Below are 21,162 nucleotides of genomic sequence, written 5' to 3'. Positions count from 1 at the left end.
TTATTTGGTGCCCCCAAAAAGTTGGGCAATTTCAGTCCATTGGATTCTTTTTTTCATTACTGTATAGTTTGACCATGTTTTATTGTGTGAATAATAGTCAGACATAGGCTGTTTGACTCACGAATGAAATCCTAGTTATCCATGACATGTTTATGACATCAAAACAGCAGTATATCCTTTTGAGAAATATCTAAGGTCAACATATAAGTTACATCGATATACGTTTCGCTAAACGGAACATTTGCTTAGTAATAAGTAAATAAACCCATGGAGACAGAAATAGGAAATACTTCTGACGATTGGTGTAGGAAATATAAGTCATATTGACCTTATTTTGCTTTATGACACAACGTATTGTCTAGTTCAATATATGACCCTAAAATTAACATTTTACAAGTTTTTATTTAGATGAAGATCAAATGTCAATATATATGTCAGTTTGACCGAACTTTGGTACACCAACTTACATGGGGTACGTTTTACTCAACTATGACGTCGCTAATGCGGCTTTTGATACATGATAGAGCCGAGAGAAGGACAGCTTTCGTTTATCATTTTTAACACTCAGTACTCTCAGTACTTTGATATTGGGTAAGAAATAAAGGGGGTAGATGTACAAAAGTGCAAAAAAGTCGGCATATCCAGTGATTCATCGACACAATATTTTCATGAGTCAATAATGATATATGAAGATATTTTTGATTGCTAAAATTTTAAGGTACTCGGGGTTTGTCATTGTTATCTAAGGAATAAATTAAAAACTAATGAAATGAAATTGCTCTATTTTCATGAAAAATTAAGAGAAAAACTGGAAATTGCAAGGAAACCCCAACAGATCTGATGAAGTATTGTATATCGTTAAATAAAAAGATAATACGAAATGCTATGTTATTACACCAAAATAATTTATCTTTGGGTTTTGTATGCCTAAATACATGTATGATACATTAAAGGCGCACAAGTAGGAATCGGACGTAAAACTTACAAAAGGTGGCGCTGTAGTCGCATGATTAATCTATTCATGGAATAAGTACTGTTCCGATACGTATTATGTGCCGATTGATGCATTCTCACCAAAAAAAATAAAAATCGATCGTGGGCGGCCATGCAACACCTACTTTCATATTACATAGTCACGAGTGTGAGATTTATCACATACCTTATTTGATAGAAACATAAGTACACACAGTAGAAATACACATGTGTCTAATAATATTAATGACTTGGCTGAACGGGCTAGTTTTGTGATAATTCTTTTTCGAACTACACTTTTGAATGAAATAAAAGTTGTGATTTATATGATAATTGCTACGAGTCAACTTACATTTCCCGCTCAAGGTCTTCCTTCTCTTTCTTCAGTTTCGATACTCCATTTTTTCTGTTCGTTGCTGGAAGTATAATCATACAACTAGAATTAGAGTCTATTAAAGCGATAAGTGAAAATCTGCTTTCTGCTGTAAGTTTTTAGAAATATTGTCAGATTAAGACCAAAGTTAGTCGCTAAAAGATAAAACGGCGTAGCGACGTTTGCATCAACAAAATCATACAAATTATAATCAAAATTCAGTGTTTGGTGTATCATTTGTAATAATTTTGATTTAAATTGGGGATAGTTATTCGACGTCGTTTTGAATTTGAATTTTCGTAATCGTATGAACAATATGCCACTAATGTTTTGACTACAGTGTTTATGTAACCATGCGTACGACATGATGTCTTTTACATCTGCGGAAATAACCATAAAACATTTTTGTTTGCAAATTAGTGACCGGTCAAAATAAATATAAATTATCAAACTTATAGGTAAAACTGTAAAAAAAAAAATCGAATACTTCTAGCTGGTCCATTTCTTTTGAACAAATAAAATCACACAAAAAGTGATTTAAAATCCGTAACAATAAATATAGTTTGTGCTCACAAAACTAAAAGTAAAAAAAAAAAATTTATCATAATGTACGTTACTATTTTACTATGTTTTCATACCTCTCTGATTGGAGAGTCTGCCTCATTTGTTCCAATTCCTCATCTTTCGTCTTTCTAAAAGCAGACATATGAACCCGTTACACAATAACATTGTTTGAAAATTATAAGAAGACGCTCATGTGTGGAATAGAACAAAGACAAATAAACACTATCTATTTGCCCATCAGGTTCTTGAAAACATCTGGCGTAATAATCATCTTTTTTTTTTCAAATAAGTGACTGGTCGAAGTAAATATAAATTATCAAACCCATAGGTAAAATTGTACAGAATGTCGAATACTTCTAACTGGTCCATTTCTTTTGATCAAATTAAATCACAAAAACAGATTTATAATCAGTAACAGTAAAAATAGTTTGTTGTCATCAAACTAAAAGGAAAAAAAACAAATATATCATAATGTATGTTACTAGTTTACCATGTTTTCATACCTCTCTGATTGGAGAGTCTGCCTCATTTGTTCCAATTCATCATCTTTCGTCTTCCTGAAAGCAGACACATGAATCCGTTACAAAATTGCATTGTGTTTTAATTATACGAAGAGGCCCATGGTCGACCTTTAAGGTCACCACTGTTTAATTTCACTTCAAATTAAAAAATATTAAAATTGATCAATTGCGTCCAGAAAAATTACAAAATTACACAAAATGATTATCAAAATTCCATATTTAGTGTTAACATTTGTAATGATTTTGATTTAAATTGTGGATAACTATAGAATGTAATATGAGTTATTCAACGTTGTTTTGAATTTGAATTTTCGTAATTGCATGAAAAATATGCCACTAATGTTTTTAAACTACAGTGTATACAAGCATGCGTGTGACATGATGACCTCTACATCTGCCGAAATAATCATCAAACCTTTTATGTTTTCAAATAAGTGACCGGCAAAATTAAATATAAATCATCTAACCCATAGGTAAAACTGTACCGAATTTTCATTTCATTTCAACAAATTTTATTGCAAATAATATGCAAATGGATTTGGCAACAGGCCAAGCCTATATTAGCCATCTCCAAACAAATCCGGTATAGTACAATTATCAACAAAATATTTATAACATTTAACATTACATCATGAATGAAGACTATTATTAGTGTATCTCCCCAACCTATCATAGGAGAAAAATCTAGATAAATCTTTTAGTTTCAGATATATATTCTGATATGCATTGCAATAAATATGTATTTTTTCTTCATCACAATTGTCACAGCCATGTAGTAAAGTTTTTTGTGTTAAAATGCGAGTGGGGAATATTAGAATTATGTATTTTGGTTCTGAGTGATGATCTTTGTTCATTAAATAAAGGACATATGAAAAGATAGTTTTCGGCTGTTTCATCACAAAGGCCACAAGAACAAATTGGAGAATCTCTCAAATGATCGCGAAATAGGTCAGAATTTAGATTGCTAGAGGAATTTCTGAGCTGGCACAGAGTAATATTCATAATTCGAGAACCTTTGTTTATAAAGGTATTTGTTATATCATGTTCCATTTTTTTAATATTAAAAAGGAGTGTTTTAAATATTGTGCAACAGTATTAACATTCGATAAGTCAAAGTTTAAAGCGAAAGAATTAAATTCTCTAAAGGTACTTGGAAAAAAAACTAGTATCATGGTAACTTGCAGTTCTGCACATAGGAATATTAAAATATCTTGTCATCCTTAGTGGATATCTCTCATTTTCAGGCTGATATAAAAATGGTTGTACAATGTCAATCAATGCTGTTGAGCAAAGCCACGGAGTATCTTAAACATAAGAATAAGTTTGTGCTTTTGACGCCGATCAGAGAGAGATTCCCAAGCTAGTTCTTTATAAAGTATATCATGAGAGGTACCTCTTCGCAATCCCGTTATAATTCTAACTCTAACAGAAGTTTACATTGTTCAGTACAGTTATCCCATAAAACATCAGCATATTCTAAAATAGGTAAAATATAACTTTTATAAATGTTTAAAAGAGTTTTACGTGACACTCTTTTTTTAATGTTGTTTTTTTTTAATATTTATCCTTTTAAATGCTTTCTGGTATACATAATCTATGTGATGAGCCCATTTACAATCGTCAGAAAGTAAAACTCCTAAATGTCTATGTGTGCTAGCTGTATGAACCGTGTTATTGTCAAAGTATATATCGGGATGAATGACGTTTCGCTTCCTTGAAAATATTAAACTTTAAACTGTATGTCCCACTTCAGGGCCCAGGTACTTATATTCGAAAGATTTTGTGAAAGTGTATGGGCAGCATAGATTTGGTTATATCAATTACTTCACTAATCGACGTGTCATCTGCAAACAATTTGCAATCACTAGTAACAATATTAGTTATGTTATTAACATATAATAGAAATAAAAAAGGGCCTAAGACAGATCCCTGAGGGACTCCATCGTTAACAGTTTTAAAGGTAGAGAAAATGCCGTCAGTTAAAACACATTGCTTCCTATCAGTAAGATAATTTCTAAACCACCCTAATAATTTCCCTTTAAAAACCATAAGATTCTAATTTAAATAATAGTCCATAATGCCACACTCTATCAAAGGCTTTACTTATATCACAGAAAACAGACCGAACTTCTTTTCCTTTGTCTAATGAGTCAGTGATAATATTGTATATCGAAAGAAGTTGGTTCACAGTTGAATCACCGGGAATGAAGCCGGACTGATGTTTGGTGATTACTTCACAATCACGTAGGTAATTATAGAGATACTTAAAAATTACTTTTTCTATTATTTTACTGAAGCAAGAGGTGATAGAGATGGGACGATAGTTGGAAATATCATTTACATCACCTTTCCCTTTGTATATGGCATTAATGTTAGCAGCTTTCCATGGTAAGGGAATACAGCCGGTTTCCATAGTTTTATTGCAGAGAAGGGTAAGAAGAATATAAATAGAGGGTGTCAATAGTTTTATGAATTTTGGGACAATATCATCAGGTCCCGCAGGTTTCTTTTCATTAAGATTAGAAAGCTGATCTTTGATATCCTGTTCAGTAAATACAATATTGTCAATCTTAAAAGGAAACTCGGGAGGAGGGGGAAGAGGATCAAGATCATTAGAAGAAGTAGAGATTGAAGAGAAGTATGTATTTAGTTGTTCCGCTTTTTCAAAAGGATGTTGGAGAAAAGACTCATTATGTTTTAGAGGGGGATAGACGTTTGCCTATTATCAATTTTCAACAAAGATTTAGCAATTTTCCACCATTTATCTGGAGACAAGCTATTATTATTTAACGATGATTCAAGTTTCATGAAATAATTCTGTTTTGTTTCTCTAATTAGGTTAATAGTTTCATTTCGAACTAATCTGTACCTTTACCATTGAGTTGGGGAATTTGAATTAATAGCTTTTTTGTGGATGCGGTTCCTCTGTCTAATTTTTAATCTAATCGTGTTTGTAAACCAAGGCTTATCATTCGGTCGCACCGTAACTATTTTTTGCGATACATGTTCATTTATTTGTGTATTAATTGTTTCAACTAGAATATTATTAAATTCGTTTACATCATTATTTTGTGAGATAGATATCCAGTCAATATTACTAATATTATCATTAATCCTATCAATATCAGCACCATCATATTCATATATCGTTTTCTTATATGCAGTTTGTCTATATACTGAATATGATATACAAAAGTTAATAAGACAATGATCACTGCAAATTGGAGCAAGAACATTTGTATCCCTTATAAGTAGATTGTTGTTAGATAGAACAATGTCAATAGAAGAAGAAAAGGTAGTAGTAATGCGAGTGGGATCTTTACTAAAACTGTTTAGATTATGTTTTGTAAGTAAACGGCCTAGATGAGAGTGTGGCTGAAGGTTTGACATATCAACATTTATATCACCAGTTATAACTACATCAGTAATATTATCATCAAAAACAATATTAAACATGTCATCTAATTTTCGCCAGTATTCTACATTAGATTCTGATCTATATATACACCCTAGTAATAACTTATGTCTATCTACTAAAACTTCTAACCAAATAATTTCATTATTGTTAGACTGTACAGAATGTCGAATACTTCTAGCTGGTCCATTTGTTATTAACATAGAAATCATCAGAACATATTTAAATTAGAACCAGTAAAAATAGTTTGCTCTCATAAAACTGAAAGCTAAACCAAATGTATCATAATGTACGTTACTATTTTACATGTTTTCATACCTCTCTGATTGGAGAGTCTGCCTCATTTGTTCGAATTCCTCTTCTTTCGTCTTCCTGAAAGAAGACACATGAACCCATTGCACAATAGCATTGTTTGTTAATTATAAATTATGAACGGCCTTAATGGTAACCTGGGTTTGGATACAGAATAAAATACAGTCATAAAAACACTATTTGTATGCCCATCAGGTTCTTAAAGTCAGTCACTGGTTTTTATCAATTTGAACTTTTAATCTATGACGAGTATTTGATTCTTTTACATAAATGTGAATTCCAGTTTTTGAAGTTTCGCCACTTTGATCCCTCTTGATCTCACCATATAACCTAAGGATGTCAGAAAATACATATAAGTAAAATGATAATTTTAACTAAACATTATAGCCATTTTTTACTCATTTCATACCAAAAATAATGTTCATAAAGATGTTTAAGATGGTACACCGCTGACAAAAGGGGTTTTTTTTTCTATCAAAAACGGGAGCATACGAATAAGTATTTCTCTTCAGGTACAAAAGTTACCTACTTTACACCATTACTATGAGATGAAATGCTGATTGCGAATGCATTGAAAAGTAAAATTAATTATATAATATTACTCTTTATGTTAATTAGAAATATATTTATATATCATTTAATAATGATTAAACACCACTTCTATTCAAATGATGAGTATCATTTATGCTCTGTCGGTGGTGGAGAATATTTAAGAATCGCTGACTATACATTTAGTTAATGTGGAGAAGAGTTAATATAGGGATTGAATGTATTTTTCTAATTTTCATAGCGCCTATGAATAGCAGAAGCCATCTACATATCTTCCGACGCTACGGATTATGTAGATAGTTTCTGCTATTCATAGGCGCTATGAAAATTAGAAAAATACATTCAATCCAAATATGACACCAATTGCGATGAGAAACGAGTTTAATGGAACAGCTTGATGACAAAATTCGTTCCACAACGTCGCATTTTCAAACTTCCGTCATTCGGTTGACCTTTATTGCAAATGACAAACGATAAACAAGAAATATAATAGTTAAAATAATATTTGATTAACTTATTACAGTAAACCTTAGTTGATTCTACATCAAGAAACAACGAAACAACACAGTAATGATTATACATTAGAATATTGTGGGGACTTTTTTTAAAATTGATATGAAACGGGCGTTATATTTGAAATCAGTTGATCGATGCACGAGAATCGTTGTATTTTCATACGCAAATGTATGTGGTTTCCTCAGTCGGCTGATTCTAACATTGACGAAACACTCGTAAATAAATTAACATTTCAGTAGTTTTCTGATCACAAATGGTCCCATGCTTTACCAACGAATTGATTTGAAAACAACAACTTTTATATATAGTGATAATTATACATGTATATTAATACATTTGCATATGCATGTACTAAACAAATGATCATAAATGAAAAACAGCTGTTATCATCAAACTGCAAAAGTTCTTTAATATTGACGACCCATCTTTTTTTGTCAATGGTAATATATTTCCCTTCAAGACACTGCCAATGAAAATCGTTCATTGCACTGTTGCACTAGTTACCAAGTGCTGTTAGAATTAGTGTACGAATTGGTATACGTAAAGGATCATACTTGCGTGGCTATTTGATGTAAAATAATATTATCAAACGATTTCAATAATTTGATAACCTTCATTTTATATAGTCACGAGTGTAAGATTATATATATCACAAACATGTTTTAATAGGAACTTAAGTAAAACATTTAATATCGTCTCTATGTAAAACAGTAGCAATCCGGCTTGGATTTAATGTTTTCGTCTACTGAGACAATCACGCGACGTCATATTTTGATTATGTCGTCATTGTTATCTGTGACACAACAATGGAGATAAACCACATGTGTCTTACACTATTTATGACATGGCTGAACGGGCTAGTTATGTGATCATTCTTTTTTGAATTACATGTTTTTAATAAAATAAAAATTGTGGTTTAAGATATACGATACGAGTCAACTTACATTTTTTTCTCAAGATCTTCCTTTTCCTTCTTCAGCTTTAATATTTCATTTTCCTGTTCGTTGCTGGAAGCATAATTATACCATTCAAATTAGAGTCTATTAAAGCGATAAGTGATTTCCAGTGAGTATTCGTTCCATATCCGATTATAAGGCAAGGTATCATAGAAGACGGGATGGATACAATATAAATGACATAACTCTAACTATGGCAAAACGCAATCAAAACTTAAAATATCACAAATACTGTACTATTTGGGCGAGATAACAATATATGGGCCTCAACAAAGGTTTATACTTGATATTCAAGACATAATCATGTGACTTCTTACCCAGACGACAATCAATTATTGCAAATGGTACGGACATTTGAAAAAAATAAGAATGGCTGCTTTAATATATACTCACAGTTGTTTAGCAAAAGTATCTTTTGTTTCCATATCTCCTTCCGTTTGCTTATTCCTAAAAATATATCAAATATTTTGCCACGTTATTCAAGACATTAACCGCTTTTTATGTTCTCGGTACAGACTGTCGGTCGTCTCAGACGACACTCAATAACATGTCTGTTTCTGAAAAAAATATTGAAATGGCTGTTTGTTTGCACCTTGAATATTGAACATTATTTTGCCAATATTAATATGAGTGGTATACTGTTCAACTTTTATAAACCGAATGTCATTGGGGCTAGCATATTTCGCCTGCATAAATAAGTTTCCGGATTATACTTGTATAAAAATTATATATATGAAGGCAACTAAGATACAATAAAACCGGAATAGATAGAGATCGTGATTAGCCAAGAGATGGTTTGACATGTAAAAATGTTACGCATTGAAAACATTCAAAAACAATTTAGATATGTGAAATAAGCGAGGGATAAAATATCAATTTGACATACTTGGCTGCAATTTTTGCCTTTAAACGCTCGTTATCTTCTTTAAACCATCCTGTTTTCCTCATCCAAGCCTTTCCTATAGACAAAAACCGTAAATATATTCGACAATTATCACATGTATATCAATGCTCCTGCACATTTAAGAAACTTTTTTTTTCGAAATTGTATAAAATACTGATTACGAAATCAGCAGATCTTCAAGTGAGCTTCCGGCAAAGTTATCATCAAGATGATAATCGGACCAATGTTAAAGCTATGAGATGAAAAGTAATCAAAGATACCCTTCAAAATGCCATTATAGTTAACAATGTTGTTTTGCTGATAAATGTATTTGGTAAACGATATTTCTGGTCCGATTCATCATTGACGGATATATTGATGACGTCATAACCGTACATTCATATCGATTTATGCCATAGTGTTTCGTAATAATGAAATGCGCTGCATAACGGTTATCAAAAAACATTGGAACCAAACATAATGATGTGTTTTTTTAATTGGTTGTAGGTTGTATCTCGCCCCCGGAGTTTGCTATTTTGTCTACACAACATTTATTGTGTAAAACGAAAGAGTACAAAAACTGGATAACTAATAATGTATCAAAAGTATTTAACCTTTAAGTCCCCATAACCCAGTCAATATTAAAGAAAAATCTTAAACGCTTCCTTTCTAAAAATAGCCTTATAATAGATTTACGACTGTTCAAACAATATTAGTTATTCTAATGTTGTATACCAATGTTTGCATATACACCTGAACAGGTGTTTATATTTCCATTCTATCTTTAAGTTATTTTCAGTTTCCCGTTTAGTCTATCTTAAACCAGATGAGATATGTCAGGCTATGAACTAACATTTAGTCAAGCGTATAATATTTAACCTTCCCCTCACGTCGTTGACACTGTATACTATGTATACTTACGCCTATACACAACAATTAAATACAAATGTAGTTGGTTTTTTTTTTAATTTGCAGTCTTTAATTTACAAAAGTATCATCGTGTTGACAAAATATCATGCATTGAAAAATATAATTGAATAGTTTTCATTTGTTCGCTTATTTCAAACCATTTTGGGCAAACTATATTCAGAAGCTCATGTTATGGCTGTTCCGTTTACTGATCTTGTTGATGACAACAAAGGCGCAAGCGGGAAATTCAAAAGATAAACACGTTATGTGGAAATATAACACACAAAAACATATATATTGGACATACAATCGGCCCCGACACTATTCAATCACTCGCCAACATTATGAGGCAATAGTGCCCTCTCAATCAGGCCATACTATATTAATAGTTATATACTCCTAAAACTGACTAGAATCGGGATTATATCTGACAATATATATAAATGTCAAATTCTTTTAGAACCGATCTAAGGTTGCAAATATGTGAATTTTAAGATCGTTATGAAGTTAAATATGCATATGCATATATTGTACTTGCTTCAAAGTATGTTAACGTCCACAACGCCTTTCACAATGAGCTTTGACCTATAAAATTGTCATACCAAATTTCTTCCTGTTGCTTCAGTTTATTTCTGCACTCTTGCAAATTTTCTTTCAGTGTGTTGCTGTCACTGTGAATAGAAAGCACTAAATGCACTTTGCATCATTTCAATAATGAGTATCAATGACACTTTTCAATCATACTAGCTATGAGAAGTGATGATATATCTAGTCAATTTAACTTCAGGTAGTTATGGTTAATGTTATATAGATGCCAGACGAAGTCAGAACGTGATGCTAATTTCATGTTATTTATCACAAAGTTATATTTATTGATGGTCTTTGTATTTTGCTCCGTTATAAAGTCCATAAATTTAAAGACCAATATAACCACCAGATCAAATATAACCCTAATCGAAGACCAGTACGTGAGCTAATCCAAATTTAGAATGTGCTTGGAATGTACATCATCCTCTGTGTAACCTGTATGCTTTATCAGATACAAAGGTTTGTTAAACCTAGGAGTAGTACCCATATTTAAAGGTAGAAAGACCTGTCATAAGAATCACTTCATTTCTCCCTTTTTGCTTTTACTTCACATTAAGAGAAAGATGTCCCAACGCAATAACTACCCGACTTTTAAATCAGGTCACTTCGTCGTGTTATCGTCGTGCGGTATGAAACGGTGATTTGAGCTCCGAAGAATATTCTGAATTGTGATTGAATTACCGCACATTTTGATACAATATTTGCAGTGCTGTTTAGCAAGCATATCTAAAAAAAAGGCCGTGAGGTTTAAAAGAAATTAACAGCGTTGATTTTTTTTAGATATTTGATTGAAAATGAACAGTTAGCAGGTAAGAGCTAATCAAGCGGAACGGGTAGGTTACACTATGAACAGTGGTGTGTTAGATTAACCTGAGTCCGTGCGTGAGTTCCTCGAGACAGGTGAATGGGAGCTTACACCAAAACAAAGGTCGAACATAAATGAGATGGTGAGTAACAAAAACAATAGACATACTTTATCTGAATCTGTTTCTAAACAAAATGATATCACAAATGCTGTGTATCTTGTTGGATACGGGAAAGCTAAACCCGTGTTCTGTAGTGAAACAGGGTTTGGTCGAGTTGTCTCAATTATCGGAGTGCCGCTGGTATTCGGGATACCTCGGGTATCTGTGTGCGTCCGATAGGTAGTTGACAAATCTCGTCAGTTTTGAATCCAGCACCAGCCAGTAAACACGTGAATTACTTATCTATTTAGTATTGACATTGACTATGACTTGTATTGACTGTTGATGATATGTATGTTTATGCCTGTACTCGCCAAGAGCCACAGTTCCTGGTGAGTATACTTTTATTATCAGTGACCGTGTAGTTTCATGTGTGGCATTTCACGAGGTTTTACAACATTGGCGTCGTCGCAAATTACGGACCTGGCATTTTTGTTGAGTTTGAAAATCACGTGCATTGTCGCCATTTTGATTTTTCATGTGTCGCTGATAATTTTGCAAATTTATTTCACTGTTCTGTTATTTTATAAACAGTGATATTTGAGGCTCATTTTTGTATGTTATTTTTGCTGTTTTTGTGCAGAAAATTTCGTCTGCACAACTTCATGTCTTGAGGCTATTTTTTGTATTTTATTGAGTGAATTTCTTGGCATGTTTGTGATTGTCATTGTTTGACAATTTACATTTTGTTGGGTGTTCACTTAATTAATTGTAATTTAGCCCTTAAGATATTATATATTTGATATAAATGTTTGTTTACATAGCTTTTTTCAGTAATATTTTTTCCAAAATTTGCTGATATTTTGTGAGGAATGCTAGTCTATCTTTGACAAGTTATTTTTCGCATTGCTTTGTAATTTCGTGTGGTCTCAAGTTCATTCTTTTGAATAACACGATACTTTGTACTGAAATGACTGCCACATCGGAGTCTTTTTTTTAGGGTAAGAGAGAAGGTATTGGAGACTGAAGTGCCAAAGCAATTAATGGAGCTTGTGGACTTTGGGCCCAATCCTGAACATAATAATGAGATGGATGGTGCCGAGGAATACAGGTTTTAGCTCAGTGTTAGTGGGGAGGAGAGGCCAGCTACAGCTGAAAGGATGAACACTATTCCTGTCATGGCTAGCACTACACCTTATGGAAATGATGTGATACCACAAGTCTCGCACTTATCAACATCACCCATGCCCATACCGGTGAGTAGCTATCCATTAATGGCAACTCCTCAGCAGCCAACATCTATATACCCAGGCACTTACAGCGGTAACCACGGATATATGCCACAGGGACAGCACTTTCATCACGTTCCACCTGGAAATGGTATGTACCCGACTGACCCATTGAGCATGTCCAGGCCTAATGGCGTGTATGGTGGAATACAACCCCCATACATGTCACAACCACCACCAGGGTACTCTCATGGATACCAGATGTTCCCCAATGGATACTGGCCAGGTATGTACCCAAACTATGGATACCCCACGCCTCCACCACCAGGATATCCAACACCTAGTCCACCGCCTGGATATACAGCACTGATGCCGCAAGGTCAAGTACTACCTCAAGGTGATCTTGGAGGACTATCCTATAATCACTTCCAAGGAAATCTTCAAGATGTACGTCCAGGACAACCCCAAGGTCATGTTCCACCTGAAGGTCAAATTGGAGTACACTCTCAATGTCAGCACAAAGGGAAACTTGAAGCTGAATACCCAGGTCAGTCCCAAGTTCAGCCTGAAGGTCAGATGACTCCTGAACAAGATCAAGTGTCATCCCAAGGTGAGCTACCAACCCAAGGTCAGGTACTACAGGAGCATCAACCTGGATGACATACAGTAGACCAGACACAAGTTCAGCTTGGATACCAACTACAAGATCAACCTCATGGTGAATGGTATGACCAACCTGAGGGTCACGTCCAAGATCAACCTCAGCCAGCATCCATACAGGGACAGCAAGACCCAGATGAGAATGATGATCTAGAAGATAACCCTCCAACAGGTTTAAAGTTCTCCGGTGATGAGCACTGGATGGGCTTTAAACACAAATTCATAAGGTATTCCGAGGCAAGAAACTGGACTCTCAATGAGATGAAAGATCAATTATGTTGGAGCTTAGAAGGCAAAGCCAGCAACTTCTATGCTTCGGCAGTCCAACATGATAGTAATCTTGGATTCAACACTCTACTACAGAAGTTGGAGAAAAGATTCGGAGGTCTGATGTCACCGAGCATAGCACAGGACCAACTGTCAACTTCACAGCAGAGTGTTGGCGAATCTATTGATGACTTGGCAGATAGGGTGATGCAGTTAGCATTACGAGCGTACCCTAGCTTACCTGAAGAGTTCATGTTGAGACAGGCGATCAAACGTATCTGCCACGGTTGCATGGACAAAGAAGCAGGACAGTATGTTGCTAATCTGAATCTAGGATCATTCGAGCTGGTGGTTGACAAGCTGAAATGCTTTCAGTTTAACCATCAGATGATCTACGGCAACAATTCTATGAGCAACATATATGAGGTTTCTGTATCCAGCAACCAAGAGTCCGGCAATGAAGACCAAAGTGAGTTGTTTGCTCATGTTCGTGCACCAGAACAACATAGGGATCCGACTTTAGACAGACGGATAGACAGCCTTGATGAACGCATGGAACACATGCAGGCTGATCTCCAATCTCTGTTGCGCCTTCTGGAGTCATTAAAATCAGAGCCCAGATCAGCAAGCAGCTAAAATCTCCCCCAAGAGACAAGACACCAGCATCAGTCCATGGTAAGATCAACATGACCCCAAACATTGAGTCAGATTTTACTCTTAATCCTGATAAATAGTTTTGTCATTACAGGAATTTGATTTGTGCGGTGCTGGTGTGAAAGGTTGGGGCTGTGTTTGCGGTTGTAATTACGGTAAGCAGGTTCCAATCATGTTAGAGAAGTTCCATCTAACACCAATTTTGTGGGAGAGGGGGAAAGGCACTTAGAGAAAATGCTTGAATTTGGGATTTTCTAAGTAGCGCATTATCTCTAAAGTGTTCAAACCCAAGAAACCATGTCACCCTTCATGGATAATGGTATTGAAGAACGCATCTGTTTCAAGAAATGAACCTTACAACAATACACCAGAATTCCGCTGGTCAGCAGAAGTCTTGAAGCATGTAATCTACGAATCCACACTATCAGATAGCTTCATGCCGCTGTATAGTCGTGAGCTGAAGCTATACTTTTTTATGATGTCTCATGTCATTAGTTATCATCGTTATGCACGGAGACATAATTAAGTATATATGCAGACTGTCACAAGGTCAAAGGTCATACTTAATACTCCTGGATACAACATCTAACAGGCAATAACGTTGGGAGCTTATACTTGGCTTCCGATGAAGGAGGAACCTTAAAACGGGGAAGAGTGTAATGAAACAGGGTTTGGTCGAGTTGTCTCAATTATCGGAATGCCGCTGGTATTCGGGATACCTCGGGTATCTGTGTGCGTCCGATAGGTAGTTGACAAATCTCGACAGTCTTGAATCCAGCACCAGCCAGTAAACACGTGAATTACGTATATATTTAGTATTGATATTGACTATGACTTGTATTGACTATAGATGATATGTATGTTTATGCCTGTACTCGCCAAGAGCCACAGTTCCTGGTGAGTATACTTTTATTATCAGTGACCGTGTAGTTTCATGTGTGGCATTGCACGAGGTTTTACAACAGTTCCTTAATGAGCAGGAGGTCTTTGGGTTTCGAAATGTTGGAAAAAATGTGGTTAAACATGGATAACTTAATACCTCTCTTGGAAACGTTGTATCTCCTGATCATATCAGTGGAATACAGCTAACGGGGAGATTTTCGAGGTTAATATAATATGTCTGACAGAACAAAACTTTTAACTGACGGGGTTGTAGTTCGTGGGAAAGAAATTATGTTATTACCAGAGAATCCCAACAGTCAAACGAGCCGTTGTCCGCTGATGACGGTAAAATAACGCTCAAACGCTTAAAAAGTGTAACAATCTCGACCGCGAAAAGCTAAGGGTAAATAATAAACTGTCAAACTATGGCACTGGTGACAAAATAGTGATTGCCGAAAAGTTGACAAATCATCTCTCTAAATTTATCAAAGTTAAGTACAATGCCGGACTCTGGTACTATGGCCAACCCAAAGATACATAAAACACAACTTCTGAAACAAAACAAAAAACATATAAAAATATAAAGAAGAGAGCCATTCCTCTTTTGAATGTAAAAAGGGATGGGTCTGCAACTTCTGTCATGCAGCCGGACACCGACAGAACGAATGTGTACATGATGGTCTTGCTAACTCGTCTGACAGCCAGGATGAGGAAGACGCATGCATAGACAGTGACAGTTGGCCCTATGGAACGTTTCCTTAAGTCAGCGGTACAGCAAAAAGACCAGACACCAAATACGGCAAGGGATAGAAGTAAATATTAACGTCGATCCCCACCTACACCTACTGAAGGGAAAGACAACCAGAAAAAGAAAACATAACAACTTATTATAAAATTTAATTTTTGCTATGAATGTGCTACATTTACTGACATTAAATTTACAGAGACGACGTGACAAAGAAAAAACATCAAAATTTTTGGAGTAGCTTTTTTACAAGGGACACATTTCTCTGACGATTTGTTCAAACAAATCAACAGTGAAATACAAGATTTCGCAAATCTTTATCATAGTTTTCCTAATGCCTCCCTTGGCACCGCATCACTTTTGGTCTTGGGTTGAGCGTTCGCCCCTGTGAGGAAGGCTCTGGGTCCTGTCCCCTGGCCGAGACACACCAAAGTCTATAAAAGTGGTAGTTTCTGCTCCTGCTTAGTGTTCAGCATACAGGGAGTGGGACGACTGGTTTGCCCGTTGTCAGTATAATGTGACCGGGTGGGGTGTGTTGCTTGGTGTCTTCGGCGGCATGCTTCAGTGATATAGCACTATAAAAAGGGCAAAAGTTCCACTATACAAGAAGACATAACATGAAATATACCACAGTCTCTCAAAACATGCACCTCGCACAACATTCACGCAACACACCGCATACATGGGAGGCCGTCCTTACATGACCATAGCTGTTAATAGGACGTTAATTAATCAAACAAACAATCATAGTTTTGGGAAAACAAATAGTAGAGGTGTATGTATTATGATTAGTACAAAAGCACCAATATCTATAATAAGCAGTAAGTCAGATAATGAAGGTAGATATGTAATGCTCAATTTAGAATTGGAAGACAATTTTATATACTATGTTAAATCTGTACGCTCCAAATGATGAAAAATAGAAATGTAAATATAGTTCATTAAAGAGGGCGAAAACTTTCATATATTACAATATAAGGGATGACTACAATCATTATTTTATTGAGTGTTTGTTTTGTAGATCCACTTCGGCACCATATAAAACAATCGATGAATAGACTTGGATACACCATTGACATAAAAAAAAAAAATATTTAGTTTTATATTTATAAAATGGCTTATGATGCTTATTGTGATATTAACATTCTTTTATAATTGATTGCCTTCGTAATATACTAGTGGTATACAAATACGTAGCTATACTTCAACTATTTAGGTATGAATTGAAAAGGAAATTTGACTTTAATTTTTACAAAAGTATGTCATTTTCACATAACTTTCTATAAGATATGCAATAATAAGCAAATATGATATCTACTTGTATCTATTGATTTGAATTTAGAAAAGCCTGATCAATTGTACCGATTGTCAAATCGATGTGGTAAGAGTTGATACGACCAACTGAAATTTGGCTATCGGTAGGATTGATCAGACTGTTAGTGAAATTATTGCATGTAATATATAGAATACTTTTAAGAAAACTAATTCTATATTAGTGAAATAATTTGTACTATATACAATATGTATAAAAATGGATGAAAATTAGTGATATTTTTGCAATATACTGAATACTGTGTGATAATGCTTAAAAATGATATATAGATGAAATGTAAAAATGAAAATGAATGTAAAATCACTATGATGAAATAAAAATATGAACAGTGAGCAAATGCAAAATCATCAGATGGTAAGTATATTGGGTGTTTTTTGCGCCACGTGTCCAGCGCGAAGTGCGCCGATATATAATTACCGCTAAAACATTTACATTTACAGTAACTTATTGACCTTACGGTCAAGAAAGTGGAATAATAAACTTACATAATATATGATAAAAATAATAAAAATGTTGTTAGAGGTATCTTCATAATTCCAACTGTTCTGAAATCAGAATGATTTTTTAGTGCTCCAGCAAAGTCTTAATTTACTTGTTTTCAGAGAAAATCAAATTTTGTGTCCGTGTTTCCTCGAGGCAAATATTCACTTGGAAGGTCTTCATCACTACGGTGTTTATATTCCCGTTGAAAACAAGCGTTCTGACGGCCTTCGAGTTAAGTTCATTTTATGAATTTGAAGTGAACAAAAGAAGCGGAACAATATCAAGAAACAATGCATTTCCAGCACTGATATTGACATAAGTCTGGCATAGACCTCGATACCAGATAATAAGAATTCCCTGTAACAGTTTGTGACAGGAAAACATTACAATGTCATTAAATAAATGTGTAAATTCTTTCGTTTGATTCAATTTCTAAATTGATGATTTGATCCCGAACATTTCATTGACGTCACTTTTAGTTGGAGAGAATGAAACGTCAGTCAGTCCCGCCAAACAGTGACGTCACAAATCACCAGAATGACGTCGCTTATGTATTTCCCAAGGTAGTAAAAAGGATTACACACTCATTCGGTTTAGTGAATGCATCTTTTCTTGATCATCAAAGAAACGTTTCGCTTTGAGCGAAATCGTGTAAATAACAGGCAATTTGCTTTCGTTTCGAATACCATCTTCTGTATTCATAATGAAATAGTTGCAGGATCAACAGAATACAGGTCAGTATCTTACATTACAAGTTTTATTTTGGTGTCGACACGGAAAACCGAGATGACTCGGCAAAACCTCCTCATCATCCCACCTCATCGGACAAACGAAAGCAGATATTGATTACAGCAAAATAAAAATGTTGGAAATATGGCAAGTACATTCATTATTTATATAAACCAATAATTAAAACAAATCTAGTTTAGCACGCAAGTTATTCATTATATAAAATAGTTGCTATTTAGGTCATGTCCACATAATCGAAAAATGAATTATATATTATGTAAATATCGGTTAGCATGTAATAATAATAATTATAATAATATCTTTTATTCAACCAGGGTAACATATTTAGACAATGTCTAGTTGACAACATGGTCCTGCATCAAATATATTTTACAGAAGCATGACCTGATTAAAATAACAATATGATATAACAATGCAATAAATATATATAATTATCATCACAGCTTATATCCATAATATATGTACGAAAAATATCGGTGTTATGGAAGTAATAACATATATAGCTGTATATTCGATTCATAATCACAAATGACATACCAGGCATTGTGAAATTTAAACTATATTAGTTGTTTATAAAATATTTGGTATACATGTAGCCAAGATTTTGTGAAGTAATGATGCAGGTATCTAATTTTAAAAACCCCAACACTTACTGAGTCTCAAATAGTATCACTAGTTTCGTTCCATAAAATTGAACATGTGAATACAAATGAACGTTTGAAATATTTTTTTCTCTGGCTGTTTGAATATACAATACTAGAGGCTCTAGTTAATTCTTCTATTCACAATTTTTTTACTTAAGAAAACATGTTTGTTAAAACACCTCGGTGATTCACAATGTAAAATTTTATAACATAAAACCATTTTTTCTAAAAATCATAAAAGTCTGTAATTGGCATCCAATTGAATTTTTCAAAGAGGGATCTGAGGGAGTAAAGGATACCTCTATCATTATAATGATACGAACTAAAGAAATTTAAGGCTGAAGGTGATACATCACATGCCTTTGAGTTTATGTAAAAGAACACTGTGATTTACTGTATCGAAGGCCTTGTGAAGGTCGATAAAAACTACACAAGTAAGATATCATTCGAGTAAATATTTCTCAGCCATTTATCTACCACTCTAACTAGAGCGGTCTCTGTAGAATGGTTTGGTCGAAAACCAAATTTACTGCAACTGATAAGTTCATATGTAGTTAAGAATTTGTAAAATGTAATATCTATTTTGAATTAGCAATATGTTTTTTTAATGATTGTATGTCATTTTTTCATTGTTAAATGAAATCTTTATAATTTGAATGACAACAAATTATTGCGACAATGCAAATAAATGTATCCAAACCTTAATTCCCAATAAGTGTGTCATATATATCAACTCGCATTGCATACCAATCAAATGGTATCCTCCAACACTTGAAAATAATTATGTTGATAAACAATGGCTATAATGATACTATTTTGCAATTTAAAGCTTGCAAACAAACCTTTTTTCGGGCTCGGTGTCTGAACCATGCCGAGAGATGCCTTTGGGTTGTTTTCTGCAAATAATGGATAAGTTGAAATGCAATATTTTTAGCATGTATGTTAATAAAATGATGTTACATCTTAAATAATCAAACTTTTTAGGCCAATATACTTGGAAGGCGATAAATGAAATCATCAGCATTTCGAGTTTTTGAGTTTTTACACAATAACATCATCGGTTCGTGCAATTATTATCCATTGTATTTTTTTTATTAATGACCACATTTGTAACAAACGTGCAATACGTTTGCGGTTGCTGCCACAATTGTTAGTTTCAACTTCATGTTAGTTTTTCATCATACTTCATGTATCATGAAATGTATTGTTAACTTAGTCTTTAAAAGCTATTTTTCAACATCAATAAACCTTTATTTTAAATATTTTAGTAAACACACGTTTAATTTAATAAAAGAAGATTGAACAGAATTTTTCGTATTTAAAAGATTCGTTCTGCATAATAAACTGTTTAGGACAATGAAATAATTGCTTCAATTTTGTATTCTTTTTATCTTTTATATTTCGTCAACATTCACATCATTGAAAAAAGTGTAAAAAAAAAATCACATGGGCTTAACATTGCGTTGTTTAAACGTTGATATAAAGAAATAGATACATGTAAAATTATGAACATATGAAAGTTTTTCTTCTATGTACGGATTAGTTCTAATACATACATTCATTTTACTTCTGAAAGCGAATTAAACTAACCTTTTAAACAGACTGCAAATATCACTTTCAATTGTATAACTTATAGATAAAATTTTTAATTAAACCATACTGTATTCCTTAACATACTTTTTTCTGTAACATCTGGTTGTTTTGTTCTAATTCTTGATTACACTTTCCACATATTGATTTATTTTCCCTTTTGTGATGCGCATCCTGTGTAACCAACGAAAAAATTTCACACATAAGTAATTGTTAAAATGTAATAGTTATGATTGTATTAATAACATGTAGTTGATCATAAGCAAAAATCTAAAAGAAGAAATATACGAACATTTACAATTCTATTAGAATACATTTGGCAATGTTATCTTAGAACTGTTTACAATACATGACTCTATAAATAGTGTATCGGACAATGGTTATGACATTAGTGGTAAAAACGTAAGTAGGTAATTTGAATTCTTTATGACGAAAAAAAGAGAAAAATATTACTCTCAAACG

General features: G+C 33.7%; 1 protein-coding gene across 2 annotated transcripts; it reads right to left on the bottom strand.

Annotated features, from left to right (window-relative positions):
* Window positions 1-1,323: 1,323 nt before the first annotated feature.
* LOC138326958 (coiled-coil domain-containing protein 34-like) lies at window positions 1,324-20,006 on the bottom strand. 2 transcript variants are annotated; one of them, XM_069272925.1, is made up of 9 exons: window positions 19,953-20,006; window positions 10,573-10,641; window positions 9,065-9,137; window positions 8,572-8,625; window positions 8,167-8,229; window positions 6,164-6,217; window positions 2,413-2,466; window positions 1,984-2,037; window positions 1,324-1,388 (listed from the first exon to the last, which is right to left on the bottom strand). In XM_069272925.1, exons 3-9 carry the CDS (start codon window positions 9,124-9,126, stop codon window positions 1,334-1,336), a joined length of 396 nt encoding a protein of 131 aa, XP_069129026.1. In that variant the 5' UTR covers window positions 9,127-9,137; window positions 10,573-10,641; window positions 19,953-20,006; the 3' UTR covers window positions 1,324-1,333. The 2 variants fall into 2 exon arrangements, with proteins under 2 accessions (XP_069129026.1, XP_069129027.1); XM_069272926.1 differs by lacking the exon at window positions 2,413-2,466.
* Window positions 20,007-21,162: the final 1,156 nt, after the last annotated feature.

Source organism: Argopecten irradians, chromosome 7 (genome assembly GCF_041381155.1).
Source record: "Argopecten irradians isolate NY chromosome 7, Ai_NY, whole genome shotgun sequence".
Lineage (NCBI taxonomy): Eukaryota > Metazoa > Mollusca > Bivalvia > Pectinida > Pectinidae > Argopecten > Argopecten irradians.
The sequence above is the reverse complement of the archived record's forward strand: the minus strand, read 5'-3'. Positions and strand labels throughout refer to the sequence as shown.

Excerpts from the sequence above, each read along its gene's own strand:
- LOC138326958 (XM_069272925.1), bottom strand. The coding sequence starts at position 9,126 with ATGAGGAAAACAGGATGGTTTAAAGAAGATAACGAGCGTTTAAAGGCA. Across the intron at positions 6,218-8,166 it reads GAAGATCTTGAGAAAAAAAT|GAAGACGAAAGAAGAGGAAT; the intron begins GTAAGTTGACTC and ends GTCTTCTTTCAG. Across the intron at positions 2,467-6,163 it reads CAGACTCTCCAATCAGAGAG|GAAGACGAAAGATGATGAAT; the intron begins GTATGAAAACAT and ends GTCTGCTTTCAG.